The 14,678-nt window shown below is 42.7% G+C and overlaps 1 protein-coding gene across 2 annotated transcripts in view; it reads left to right on the forward strand.

Annotated features, from left to right (window-relative positions):
- The first annotated feature begins 12,359 nt into the window (after window positions 1-12,359).
- Window positions 12,360-14,678, forward strand: part of iqsec1a (IQ motif and Sec7 domain ArfGEF 1a) — a 180,127-nt gene continuing 177,808 nt past the window's right edge. For both annotated transcript variants that reach the window (XM_021615546.2, XM_021615553.2), the window contains exon 1: window positions 12,360-13,418. In XM_021615546.2, coding sequence (XP_021471221.2) covers window positions 13,159-13,418 — 260 coding nt within the window. In that variant the 5' untranslated portion in view covers window positions 12,360-13,158. The remainder of the gene's footprint in view (window positions 13,419-14,678) is intronic.

The following is a 14,678-nucleotide window of genomic DNA, read 5'->3' on the forward strand; positions in this document are numbered from 1 at the left end:
GGATAGAAGCTGTGAGCCGATGCTCCGTTACCGTTTGCCTGACGGTAGCAGAGTGAACAGTCTATGGCTTGGATCGCTGAAGTCTTTGGCAATATTTCGGGCCTTCCTTTGTCACCGGCTGACATAGAGGTCCTAGATAGCAGGGAGCTAAGCCCCAGAGATGTACTGGGCCATCCGCACCACCCTCTGTAGCGCTTTGCGGTCAAGGATGGTGCATTTGCCATACCAAGCAGTGATGCAGCCAGTCGAGATGTTCTCGATGGTGCAGCTGTAGAACTTTTTGAGCATCCGTGGACCCATGACAAATCTTCCTGAGGAGGAAGAGGCACTGTCATGTGTGTGGACCATGTTTAAGTCCTTAGTGATGTGGACGCCAAGGAATTTGAAGCTCTCGACCCGCTCCACTACAGCCCCGTTGCTGTGGATAGGGGCGTACTCTCCCCTCTTTGTCATGTAGTCATTGATCAGCTCCTTGGTCTTACTGATGTTGAGGGAGAGGTTGTTGTTCTGGCATCACACTGCCAAGTCTCTGACCTCCTCCCTGTAGGCTGTCTCATCGCCGTCGGTGATCAGGCCTACCTCCGCCATGTCGTCAGCAAACTTGATTTTGTACAAGGGTAAATTAAAGTGAGGTGATTGTAATCAAGACTGTTTTTTTAAATGACAGACTTGTCATTGTTTGCAGAATAGCACATGCACTGTCGAAACTGACATCACACAAGCAGGACTGAGGTCAATCATGCACGCTAAACTAAAGTAGACAGTCAATTTATTTTCCCCAATTAGTGTGTGAGAGTTGTGAAAAAACCTACCTGCCAACCTGTCTACCTAAAAGCTGTCTTGGTCACCACATGTGTTCCAGATGGGTTAATGTACTGACAGGGGAGGAAATCAATGAGACACTGGGTTGTGAAGGAGACCTGAGAGGAATATCAAAGCTGGCTATCCCCTTTCCCTGAACGATCCGGACCAGAGCAAAGATTTCCTATCGACCACCGTCTGGAAGCCACAGTGGTTATAGATGATGAGAAAGATTATGAGCCAAATGGAAGCTGTTAAGATGTGACATCATCCACAGAGCTCAGTTAGTTTGTGAAATACAATAGCTACGGTACGGTATATTACACCTGAGATTTTGTTGTTTTGTGAAGCCTTGAACGATGAATGGGCTCCAAGATGAATAGGTTGAAAGTTATGTGCAATCTCAATCTCCTGTTCCTCTTAAATTCCGACAGCTTTGATTTATATTGATTTGTGATGAAATACCTGACATACATAATGCCTTTCATTACATAGGACTTTTCTGAAATGTAGCCCTATAGCCCACCAGAGTTCTGTGCATGCAATATTTTCTTCAGTGGTGTGCCCACTGCCCAGTCACATCCATCACACAAGTGCTGCATGGATTCATATATCTTCATGAAGAATTGGGCTTTGTAGAGCTGAGCACAGGGTTCTAGGCTGGTGGCGTTCTTGGCATTCTCTGTCAAAACTCTTTCCACACTGCTTGCTTAATGATAGGGCCTCCTTTTCCATCACAGAGCGGGCCAATGCTTTGTGAAGCTGAACTCAGAGAGACCCTCAAAATGGCTTTGCCTCAGCGGAATATATGAGTGGTTTCACACTGAAAATCTACAGGGGGGGGGGGCACACGTTCACTGGCACCAAGCACAGAACTGACTGGTCATCCAGAGGAAGGAAGAAGAGTGCAGAGAGGACCATAACAATGATAATGTCTTTCAGAGTGCTTTATATCTTGTGGGTGGTGACTTCCCTCATCCACAACTAATGTGTTGTACCCTGGAAGGTGATGCACATTTTTTCACTCCTGGTTAGACTATCAAAACTAGCGTCCTGTCCAAAGGGTTTTACTGGTTCATGAAGTTGCCTCACGCTACAGAAACAGGAGATGAGCTGTTCCAGCTCGCTCAAGCCAAGGCTACTTAGTTATTTATTACTCCTGGTGCCGGAGAGGTGAGAGGTTGATTACTGGCAACTTGAAGCAGCAGGATAGACTGGGAAGCAGCAGGTAGCTGTGTACACAACTGAAGGGGATACTTGACGTTGGTGAAGGTTGAAGGCTGCATGTCAGACTGGGTGGTATGTAATTTGACACTGGGGACAAATGCTGGACCTGAAATGGAAACCACTGGGTTAAGGCATCTATCTGGTAACACACTTCTGGTAGCATCTGCAAGGGCACATAGCTCCGATACCATCACCTGATACCAGCTACTGGTGAATGCTGCACTGCATGCCCATCTGGATACCATGTGTCCGAGCATGGGTTAACTCAGGCATCAGCAGGCCAGGCCCGCTCACTGCCATGGGGATTAGGGAACTGCAGCAAAAACCCTTATACACTACATCTGCACTGGCCTGCCACTCACTCTTGGCTTTCTGCTGCATAGCCCTACTGTCTACTTTTATAAGTGAATAACTAACTTCAAGTACTGTAGTTAGTGTACAATCCTTCCTGGCTCCTTCCGGACTTACAGTGGAAGTGAAGCAATCCCCTCAGGTTTATGAACATAATGTTCGTCCAAATGCAGTGTAACAGCATCCAAGATTACAGCACCTCGCTTGTTCGTTGAAATATTGATCAAAGGGAAAAGTGTGTGGGGAAAAAAAGACTGAAAAGAGCGATTGGGAAGGGAAATGTGTCGGAACATGGTTGTGTGTTTCTGTAGACTAGCAGGAGCTGTGTGCATCTCTCTCTTTATCACCTCCCCATTGGCTTTGATAACAAAGCCACTAACAGGGAGAAGATGATCACAGCCAGTAGAGTGAATAATGCACTACTCTGGTGCCATTCCTCAGTCTCATTTAATGCATAATGTACTTCCAAACCTCTCAAGGATGAAAGTGATATTATGAGATCTCATGGAGATGGCTTCTTAAGGCAGGCGGCAGGGCGGTGTCATGGTGAAAGAGCAGAGCTGTCTGTCTGGGGGTTGCTTTCATCTGATGGATTTGTTGTTGCTGTTTTGAGAAATGTTACCTCAAAAACAAGTTTTCCTCTCATGATGTAGTAGTAATGGTATACACACAGTATGATTCCAAACGGGTTTCTAATGTTTACTGCCAACACTGCCAATCCTCATTTCAGTGTAAATATATGTGATACCCTGTTGGTCAATGAATCTGAATAGATCAACACACCTGTGCAAACACACAGTCACACACACACGCACATCTATTTAAGTCGGAGAATGATAAGCTGTCTCATAACCTCTTTTGAGGCCAGTCACGACACCCATGGACAGCCCTCTCTTTCCTAGTGTCATTTAGCATAGGGGGCTGCTCCAAGCCCGTAGGGACTGGCTCTGTGGAAAGATGCTACCTGCAGCCACGCATACCAATGTGCTGAATCATTACAGATAAGTCCTTCCTGACACAACCACTGTCACATGCAATTCCCACCACACCCCCACATCAGCACAGAGGCCAGTGACACAGTTGCTGTTTTTGTGGAATGCATTTTGGGGATATTCACCATCAGAATTGATCCGTTGTAAATAGATTGACACTGATGTAAAGGGCCTCATGCTCCTTGCTTAGCGAGCACCATTTCCTTCTGATTCGGCTCACACCGAGGCTCGAACACAGGACCATTGCCTTATTAGCCCACGTGACCGCCCTACTGAAGCATCTTACCAGTCAGCGGCGCAAGTGGAGACACTTCAGGCTGTGGAGTACATTTCACACATGTGCTACACTGGCAATTATGGCCAGTAAAAGGCTTTTTTAGATGGATTTACTATTGAACAACAAGGTTCCATCACAGAGGCTTAAGAACAACTGACATTAGGGGGGGGGGTTGGGGACGTTTTGTTACGCGGGTCTGGGGCATGTCCGTAATCCAAAAAATATTTTAAATGCTAATTTAAAAAGGATACCGACAAATATTAACTTACAAATTAGCAAATTTACAAGGTTAAATTGACATGCAGAAGTCATGTATTAGGGCCTGTTAATGTGGATATATTCAATTAAACAACCATTTTGTACTCTTTCTCTGCTATTGTATGATTTCTTTACTAGTAATTTTCTCACTTAAGATAATGTTTTTTATTATCACATACACCAGATAGGTGCAGTGAAATGTGTTGTTTTACAGGGTCAGCCATAGTAGTACACTAAATTAGGGTTAAGGGCCTTGCTCAAGGACACAACGACGGATATTTAATCTTGACGTCTCAGGTATTCAAACCAGCACACTTTCAGTTACTGGCCCAACACTGTATGGTTTGAAACTTAACGTAATATTTTCAACTTATAATACAGTTATTATGCTGTAATAACCAGTAACATACACAGTTAAAAACGGTTTTAATTTCAAAAAGGGTAGTCATAGAAGGTCAAATGAATCACTTCACTCTACAAAATTATTATTATTATTTTTAAAATATCATCATGGCTGCCTCTCTCCTACACAAAGTTAACGCATGCAATTTATCCTCTAGACGAGGGATGAGCAAATTGAGAGCAGAATAATAATTTTTTTGTGGCCCACTTGACAACAGAGAGAAAATGTTTTAGACCTGCCATCATTTTTTTTGAGGCATTACTGAATTATTCAATGTATCAAATCAAACATTAAACCTCGTAAACGATACGGTAATTCATGGTAACCTTGTAAACAATTCATTTAGACCTGGCGTCTATTTGAAACAGGCGTGCATTTGCTGAAATGTGTGCCGTTGCCCAGCTATTTAAAAGGGACAGGCAGCTATTTGAGACTTGCCTGCATTTACCTGCTTCTAACATTGGGGGTCCCCCCTGTCCACCACCGCTCCGTCATATGTCTCTAATGCCCTATTAGCACAGGACCAGTGTTTACTGAACGTTGGTTATGTAATTATAGCCCCAGAATGTCTGTTATTCCAATGGACAATTCAAGATTATTTTTTTTCCAAGCTGTATTTCTTATATTTCTTTTCAATAAATTGACAGTTATGATGGAAGCCTAGACTGTTTTTTTTCTAGGCGCGAAGATATAAGTCCAGGTGATAACAGGCTACACTGATAACTCGAGCTTGGTTCCCAAGTTTCTAAACCATACCAAACCATCGTTGGTATATTGTCGCCATAATATTTGAATTGAGGAAGTGTGATCATAATCAGTGGTGACCCATCATTTTTGCAACAATGTAAAAAAAATCAAATAAAAATTGAGTGAATAAAGCCTCCATACAAACATGGTCTCTTTTCCTATCTTGAGTAAGGCAGTTGCAAAATACAGGTTGTTCAGCCTAGCTCAGTGCTTTCTGTGGTGGTGGGACAGCCAGCGGAAAATACGGAGTGTAGGGGTTGGTAATGTTCTCTAGTTGCGCCGTGATTGGCTCAGTGTTCTGTCACTCATGGGGACACGACGTCACTGCCAAATCTAAGGGTAGAGCCCGAAAGTTCAAGCCTTGGGTGCTGCCACAGAGTTACATTAGATGTGCTCATCCAAGAAGTGACGTCAAATCACTTTATATCTCCAGTAGCTTTAATTGGACTGAATATCCAATATCCACAGAAGACGGCAAGCATGCTAGCTAGCTACGACGAGAACCAGAGAAGCATGGATACCCAAGATGCTGCGAGCTCAAGCAAGAGAAAGAACAAGATGGACCAGGACGAGATCCTTGCAACATCTTTACCTCAGACCCCAATTAAAAATCCACCAGAGAAAAAAAGTGAAAGAGGACATTTTCATGTCTGAACTTTTCAATGTAATCCAGACCCTGACTACGAAACAAAACACCACATTCTTCAAAGGGTCCATCATAGAGAGGGCTACTGAAGAAACAAAGAAAATGTATAATTTGTCAGAGACTGTCCGTCAGCTTCACACAGTTGTGAGCGAGACCACGAAAAATATAATGTTCCTAGAGAACAAGCTGAAGATACTGCAATCCCAAAATAATGAGCTGTGTGAGAATGTAGCTGAACTTCAACAGTACTCTCGCAGGTGGAATCTGAAAATCCAAGGTGTAAGAGAGGTAGAGGGAGAGGACATTGGAGAAGTAGTCATCAATATCCTGGGAAAGGTTGTTCCGTGCATCAAAGACAAGATCGACGTGGTACATCGACTTGGGAAACGAAGATCTGATGGACCCCCTTGCAATGTCATCCTGCGCTTCACTATTCACCACTACAGGGACATATCTGGAAAATGACCACGGGGAAGAAGTTTCTGGATGGGAAGAAGCTTTGCATCAAAGAAGATCTGATACCACAGGATCAGACTGCCAGGGAGAAACTGTGGCCGCTTATACAGAAGGCACAACAAGAGGGAAAGAACGCTGGGTTCAAGGGCCAATACATGTTCATCAAAGGAAGAAAGATTACTGGTTAACTCTGATGACATGAACCACACTTGAACTGTGAACTGTGTGTACTGAAACGAGTACATTTACCATTCAAACTACAATTTATGAACACTTTCCAAACAAAAAAGGGAAAAAAGGGATTTGTTATACTGTTAACCACCACTACCTCAACTGAGCGTGGTTTTCCGTCGGAGTAACCCTCTCAAGCTTTACCGTTTGTTTTATTGTTCACATTACTACATCTGTTGTCTAGTTTGCATCTCTTTCTTTTTTAATGCAGGAGTTTGTTTTCAACTCACTTTATATCGTTAGCCTGAATGCTAGGGGTTTTCCTTACAAAAAGCCTTATTTTATATTGTAAACGCAGTAAAGAAGATTTTGTACTTCTTCAGGAAACTCTCATGTGAAAGTGACTTCTATGAATGGTGGGTGGAGGAGTCAAGCGCAGAGAGCAGGTAGTTCCGTACGTGGATCTTTTATTCCAATGACAGCGGAAAAACGGACATGCAAAACACAAGGGTGCATGAAACAACCCTTCCAAATAAACAAGACCAAAACTGTCCGGAAAAATAGAGATCACAATAATCAACCAACACCATAAAACAGAGAACAAGCCCGCACAATAACCAGCGGGCCTAGTGCCCTTAAATAGCCTACCAACAAAACTAAACTCAAAACAGGTGTAACCAATTAGACCCAACTAACAGAAACAAAAGGAAAGGGAATCGATGGCAGCTAGTAGGCCGGCGACGACGACCGCAGAGCGCCGCCAGAACAGGAAGAGGCACCATCTTCGGCGGGATTCGTGACAGTGACTTGAAACAATGGGGAGACATGGCCTATTTCTGTCATGGATCAAACCATTCTGCTGGTGTTTTGACACTTATCCACAATTTTAAAGGTGACATTCTAGAATCCACATCTTCACAGGATGGGAGATGGGTCATAGTGTTAAACTTGACAATGCTATTTTCATCATCTGTAATGTGTATGGACATAACTCACATGCTCCAAATAAGACCCTTTTTGCTCAATTTACCAGGAAATTACAGGATTTACACAACAAATACTTTTTATTTTCCAGTTCTCTTAGGGGATTTTAACGAAACACCTGATGACTGTGTTGATAATTTTCCTCCTAGAATGAGTCAAAGCCCTCAAAATAGCAATATCATCACAACATTATGCAAGGATCTCTCTGTTGATGATGCCTGGCGTTATTTCAATCCGGATGCAAAGGAACAACAAAACTATGTCACAAAAATCTAGAATATATTTATTCCTTATTTCCCCCTTTTTGTTACAATTTGTTAGAGATGTACACTACCGGGCAAAAGTTTTAGAACACCTACTCATTCAAGGGTTTTTCTTTATTTTTGACTATTTTCTACACTGTAGAAAAATAGTGAAGACATCACAACTATGAAATAACACATATGGAATCATGTAGTAATCAAAAAAGTGTTATACAAATTAAAATACATTTGATATTTGAGATTCTTAAAATAGCCACCCTTTGCCTTGATGACAGCTTTGCACACTCTTGGCATTCTCTCAACCAGCTTCATGAGGTGGAATACCTGGAAAGTATTTCAATTAACAGGTGTGGCTTGTTAAAAGTTGTGGAATTTATTTCCTTCATAATGCGTTTGAGCCAATCAGTTGTGTTGTGACAAGGTAGGGAGGTATACAGAAGATAGCCCTATTTGGTAAAAGACCAATTCCATATTATGGCAAGAACAGCTCAAATAAGCAAAGAGAAGAGATTTTTGGTTCCAACCGCTGTGTCTTTGTGAGACGCGGTGTTGGTGAATGGATGATCTCCGCATGTGTATTTCCCACCGTAAAGCATGAATGAGGAGGTGTTATAGTGTGGGGGTGCTTTTCTGGTGACACCGTCTGCAATTGATTTAGAAATCAAGGCACACTTAACCAGCATGGCTACCATATCATTCTACAGTGAAACGCCATCCCGTCTGGTTTGCACTTAGTGGGACTCATTTGTTTTTCAACACGACAATGACACAACACAAATCCAGGCTGTGTAAGGGCTATTTTATACAGAAGGAGAGTGATGGAGTGCTGCATCAGATGACCTGGCCTCCACAATCCCCCAACCTCAACCAAATTGAGATGTTTTGGGATGAGTTGGACAGCAGAGTGAAGGAAAAGTAACCAACCAGTGCTCAGCTTATGTGGAAATTCCTTCAAGACTGTTGGAAAAGCATTCCAGATGAAGCTACCTGAGAGAATTCTAAGAGTGTACAAAGCTGTCAGCTAGGCAAATGGTGGCTACTTGAAGAATCTCAAATATAAAATGTTTATTTTTTAATTTTAATTTTACCCCTTTTCTCCCCAATTTCGTGGTATCCAGTTGTTTAGTAGCTACTATCTTGTCTCATCTCCCTTACGGGCTCGGGATAGACGAAGGTTGAAAGTCATGCGTCCTCCGATACACAACCCAACCAAGCCGCACAGCTTCTTAACACAGCGCACATCCAACCCAGAAGCCAGCCGCACCAATGTGTCGGAGGAAACACCGTGCACCTGGAAACCTTGGTTAGCGTGCACTGCCCCCGGCCCGCCACAGGAGTCGCTGGTGCAGTACAGCGCCCAAATATAAAATATATTTGATTTATTTAACACTTTTGGGTTACAACATAGTTCCATATGTGTTATAAAAAATGGTGAAAATCTGACCAAAATTACTAATCATCTTGTTAAGGAATTATCCATAGTGACTAGCAAAAAAATAAATACTAGAATTGTCATATTTTTTGTAATATAGTTTTTTTATACATTTCTTTCTGTTTATATATATATATATATATATATATATATATTGTCTGTATTTAATATGTTCTTGTTTATACCTGTGTTTTGTTAGACATGTTTGATGTAAGTTGTTGAAGAATTTTGTATAATGAATATAAAAATATATCGAATCAGGAATCAAATAAAATAAAATGTTATTTGTCACATACACATGGTTAGCAGATGTTAATGCGAGTGTAGCGAAATGATTGTGCTTCTAGTTCCGACAATGCAGTAATAACCAACGAGTAATCTAACCCAACAATTCCACAACAACTACCTTATACACACAAGTGTAAAGGGATAAAGAATATGTACATAAAGATATATGAATGAGTGATGGTACAGAACGGCATAGGCAAGATGCAATAGATGGTATCGAGTACAGTATATACATATGAGATGAGTAATGTCGGGTATGTAAACATATTAAGTGGCATAGTTTAAAGTGGCTAGTGATACATGTATTACATAAAGATGGCAAGATGCAGTAGATGATATAGAGTACATTATATACATATGTGATGAGTAATGTAGGGTATGTAAACATTATATTAAGTGACATTGTTTAAAGTGGCTAGTGATACATTTTTTTACATCAATTTCCATTATTAAAGTGGCAGGAGATGAGTCAGTATGTTGGCAGCAGCCACTCAATGTTAGTGGTGGCTGTTTAACAGTCTGATGGCCTTTATGGAAGCTGTTTTTCAGTCTCTCGGTCCCTGCTTTGATGCACCTGTACTGACCTCGCCTTTTGGATGATAGCGGGGTGAACAGGCAGTGGCTCGGGTGGTTGTTGTCCTTGATGATCTTTATGGCCTTCCTGTGACATCAGGTGGTGTAAGTGTCCTGGAGGGCAGGTATTTTGCCCCCGGTGATGCGTTGTGCAGACTTCACTACCCTCTGGAGAGCCTTACGGTTGTGGGCGGAGCAGTTGCCGTACCAGGCGGTGAGACAGCCCGACAGGACGCTCTCGATTGTGCATCTGTAGAAGTTTGTGAGTGCTTTTGGTGACAAGCCAAATTTCTTCAACCTCCTGAGGAGGAGCTGTTGTGCTGTGGTGCCTTTTTCACCACACAGTTTGTGTGGGTGGACCATTTCAGTTTGTCTGTGATGTGTACGCCGAGGAACTTAAAATGTATTACCCCTTCCACTACTGTCCCGTCGATGTGGATAGGGGGGTGCTCCCTCTGCTGTTTCCTGAAGTCCACAATCATCTCCTTTGTTTTGTTGACGTTGAGTGTGAGGTTATTTTCCTGACACCACACTCCGAGGGCCCTCACCTCCTCCCTGTACGTTGTCTCGTCGTTGTTGGTAATCAAGCCTACCACTGTAGTGTCGTCTGCAAACTTGATGATTGAGTTGGAGGCGTGCATGGCCACGCAGTCATGGGTGAACAGGGAGTACAGGAGAGGACTCAGAATGCACCCTTGTGGGGGGGCCCAGTGTTGAGGATCAGCGGGGTGGAGATGTTGTTACCTACCCTCACCACCTGGGGCGGCCCGTCAGGAAGTCCAGTACCCAGTTGCACAGGGCGGGGTAGAGACCCAGGCTCTCGAGCTTGATGACGAGTTTGGAGGGTACTATGGTGTTAAATGCTGGGCTGTAGTCAATGAACAGCATTTTCACATAGGTATTCCTCTTGTCCAGATGGGTTAGGGCAGTGTGGTTTCAATTGCGTCGTCTGTGGACCTATTGGGGCAGTAAGCAAATTGGAGTGGGTCTAGAGTGTCAGGTAGGGTGGAGGTGATATGGTCCTTGACTAGTCTCTCAAAGCACTTCATGATGACGGAAGTGAGTGCTAGTCGTTTAGCTCAGTTACCTTAGCTTTTTTGGGAACAGGAACAATGGTGGCCCTCTTGAAGCATGTGGGAACAGCAGACTGGGATAAGGATTGATTGAATATGTCTGTAAACATACCAGCCAGCTGGTCTGCGCATGCTCTGAGGACGCGGCTGGGGATGCCGTCTGGGCCTGCAGCCTTGCTAGGGTTAACACATTTAAATGTTTTACTCACTTCTGCTGCAGTGAAGGAGAGCCCACAGGTTTTGGTAGCAGGGCCATGCCAGTGGCACTGTATTGTCTTCAAAGCAAGCAAAAAAGTGATTTAGTCTGTCTGGGAGCAAGACATCCTGGTCTGCGACAGGGCTGGTTTTCATCCTGCTGGAAAATCCCTTTTAATTCTTATCATATGAAGAGAAATAATTAAGAGAAATTATAGATAAAAACGTATCGGTGCTCATCGGGCATTGGACATAAACATTACACAAGAAGTTTGAAATCGCAAATTCAACAATGAGTGGTTTGGAAGGAATCAGTGGCTAACTGCACCCATTGCAAAGCTATCACTAGCCTGTTATGAAGTTCAATTCATTCGCACCAAACGTAGGTATAAACATAAGCATTCACTGTGGAAGTTAATAGACTACATAAACCCTTCATATATAGGCTATGCGCAGCACTTCGTTCAATTTATCGAATCAGTTATTGTTTCATACGCAAACCGGAAGCAACACCTGTCAAACGCAGACATTTATCTCAAAACACAGGGATGTCGATTCGCACGGAACCAGTATTAGAGGACTTTGGAGTTTGCCAAAAAACAGTAGGCTATTCTGTCTGGAATTGTTACTCTCCTGCCATGTCAAAATTACTGACATGGCAGATTCAGTCTGGACTAAAATGACAGATCCTCCCCCAGTAAAACTAATCCCGTCCCAGATTAATCCGGGATTAGTTTTGCTGGGGAGGTCGGGTAATGTTATTATGTGCGCGGGAACAAAACACAATATCTGTAAATTTAGTCCAATACGAATCTGCCATTATTTTGACATGGCACGAGAGTTACAATATCAGACATAATAACCTACTCTTTGCAAACTCCACAATCCTCTGATAATACTCGTCTCGTGAGAATCGACATCCCTTGTGTTTTGAGATAAATGTCTGAGTTTGACAGGTGTTATTCGCGGTTTGAGCAAGAAACAATAACTGATTCGATATATTTAAAAAAGTGCTGCTCGTAGCCTTTTAAATGAAGGGCCTACATATATCAACTTTCACAGTGAATGCTTTTGTTTACGTTTTGTGCGAATGAATTGAAGATCCATAATGCATCGTAAAAAAAAATGTTTTTTTTGGGGGGGGGGGGGGGGGGGGTCATTTAGGACGTCTTCTACTGCGGATCGCTCAAATATCCTAATGATTATGATCACACTTCCTCAATTCAAATATTATGGCGACACTATACCAAAGATAGTTTGTTATGGTTTAGAAATTTGGGAAGCAAGCTCGAGTTATCAGTGTACCCTGCTATTGCCCGGACTTGTTGAAATATTTTCACGCCAAGAAAAAAAAACTCCAGGCTTCTGTTATAACTGTCAATTTATAAAAAACATTTTTTTTTTTTTTTAAGCAAGAAATACAGGGGGCAGTTTGGAAAAAACGAATCCCGTCCGAATCGTCCTCTGGGATAACGGACATTATGGGGTCATACCTACATAACCAACGTTCTCTAGTAATATTAGTACGGTGCGAATAGGGCTTTATTAAACCGCAATTTTGCACCAAACAGATTCTTAAAACTTGAAAACCCCGCCTACTTGACAACCACCATCTGTTTACGAAAAGTCACGGGTACAACGTGGACCGGAGGATGATAACGAGACATTTTACGGGGGTTTGGAACGGTAGCCTACAAGGGATTAATTTCAGATAGTATCGTATATGTTTCGGATAAATTGGCAAACTAAAGGGATATGAGACAATTGGTTCGACGTCCTTTTAAGGGTTAAATGTGTTTTCTTCCCTAACTGAAGTGGTTTTCGGAGATTAGTTGTTGCCGTTGGAACGCGCTTTGCACTGGGCACATTTCATTCTCGCTCTTTCAAACAGTACATGGAAACAATGGCGAGGCGCAAAAAGGCACATCGGGTTGGAATTTAACTGCGCGTAGCCATAACGCAGGTTGAAAACGGGCTTCGATAAAACAGAGTTTGGGGGGGTCAACCAGAGTCGGAGCGAGATGGAAAGCCCGACCGAGAACCCAACCAGGGCTGCGGAGTATCTGAAGGAGCTTAATAACATTATCGAGACCCAACAGGAGTTACTGGAGATGCACAAGACTAGGATAGAGGAGCTCGAGCTGCAAGTGTCCGAATTGTGTTCGGAAAACGCCTGCTTGAAAGACCAGTACCAGCGGCACCTGGCTACATGTAGGCTGCTGCAACAGGGCAACAGCCACGCAACGTTAGGTGCTATAAAGGAAAACATCACCCAAGAAAAGTAAGAATTTATTGCACTCACTGCACTATTGAAAAACATTTGATGTCGCAATTAATGTCCCATATTTTACTAAATCCTTGGCAGGAATCTGCTCTTTAAACCCCAGATAAACGCACACCAACTAACGTACACGTTTGTATAATGTTATATATTAAAAAAGTCTCTATAGACTTATAGCTAATAACATAGACTAAAGTAAAAGATTGCATCGAAAGTTATTTTCTAAGAGATCAAATTGGACACGCATTCTATTTCAGCCAAGCCAGTAGGTTTGAAACGCCACAATATAACGGAACGATAATAGGCCCTACATAGGTAAGTGGCAATGCCCCCAACATGTTGATACCTCTACCCAAGGTATAACAAAATACAACCATGTTTCTCCATATCTCTCAAGTTCTCCCATATGTGAAATGGATGGTTGTGTAAAAATATTTTACTGCAAAAGTTGTTAAATTGATAGCTATTGAGACACCCACTTAACTAAAACAGTGCAGAATAATACCTGGCTGGAGGGGAGGGGGCAACAACCTAATGAAACCCATTTAAAACGTTTTTATTTAACCTTTATTTAACCAGGTAGGCTAGTTGAGAACAAGTTCTCATTTACAACTGCGACCTGGCCAAGATTAAGCACAGCAGATTGACGCATACAACAACACAGAGTTACACATGGAATAAACAAACATACAGCAGAAAAAAGTATTTATGCAAATGAGGTAAGATAAGGGAGGTAAGCAGTAAATAGGCCATGGTGGCAAAGTAATTACAATATAGCAATCAAACGTGTGCTACAGGTGGGTGCTGCTATGGTGACCAGTGAGCTGAGATAAGGTGGGGCTTTACCTAGCGGAGACTTGTAGATGACCTGGAGCCAGTGTGTTTGGTGACGGGTATGAAGCGAGGGCCAGCCAACGAGATGTCGCAGTGGTGGGTAGTATATGGGGCTTTGGTGACAAAACGGATGACACTGATAGACTGCATACAATTTGTTGAGTATTATGTTGGAGGCTATTTTATAAATTACATTCGAGGATCGGTAGGATGGTCAGTTTTACGAGGGTATGTTTGGCAGCATGAGTGAAGGATGCTTTGTTGCGAAATAGGAAGCCGATTCTAGATTTAATTTTGGATTGGAGTTGCTTAATGTGAGTCTGGAAGGAGAGTTTACAGTCTAACCAGACACCTAGGTATTTGTAGTTGTCCTCATATTCTATTGACTCCAATGCTTCCCACAGTTGTGTAAGTTGGCTGGTTGTC

This window comes from Oncorhynchus mykiss, chromosome 9 (assembly GCF_013265735.2).
Source record: "Oncorhynchus mykiss isolate Arlee chromosome 9, USDA_OmykA_1.1, whole genome shotgun sequence".
Classification (NCBI taxonomy): Eukaryota; Metazoa; Chordata; class Actinopteri; order Salmoniformes; family Salmonidae; genus Oncorhynchus; species Oncorhynchus mykiss.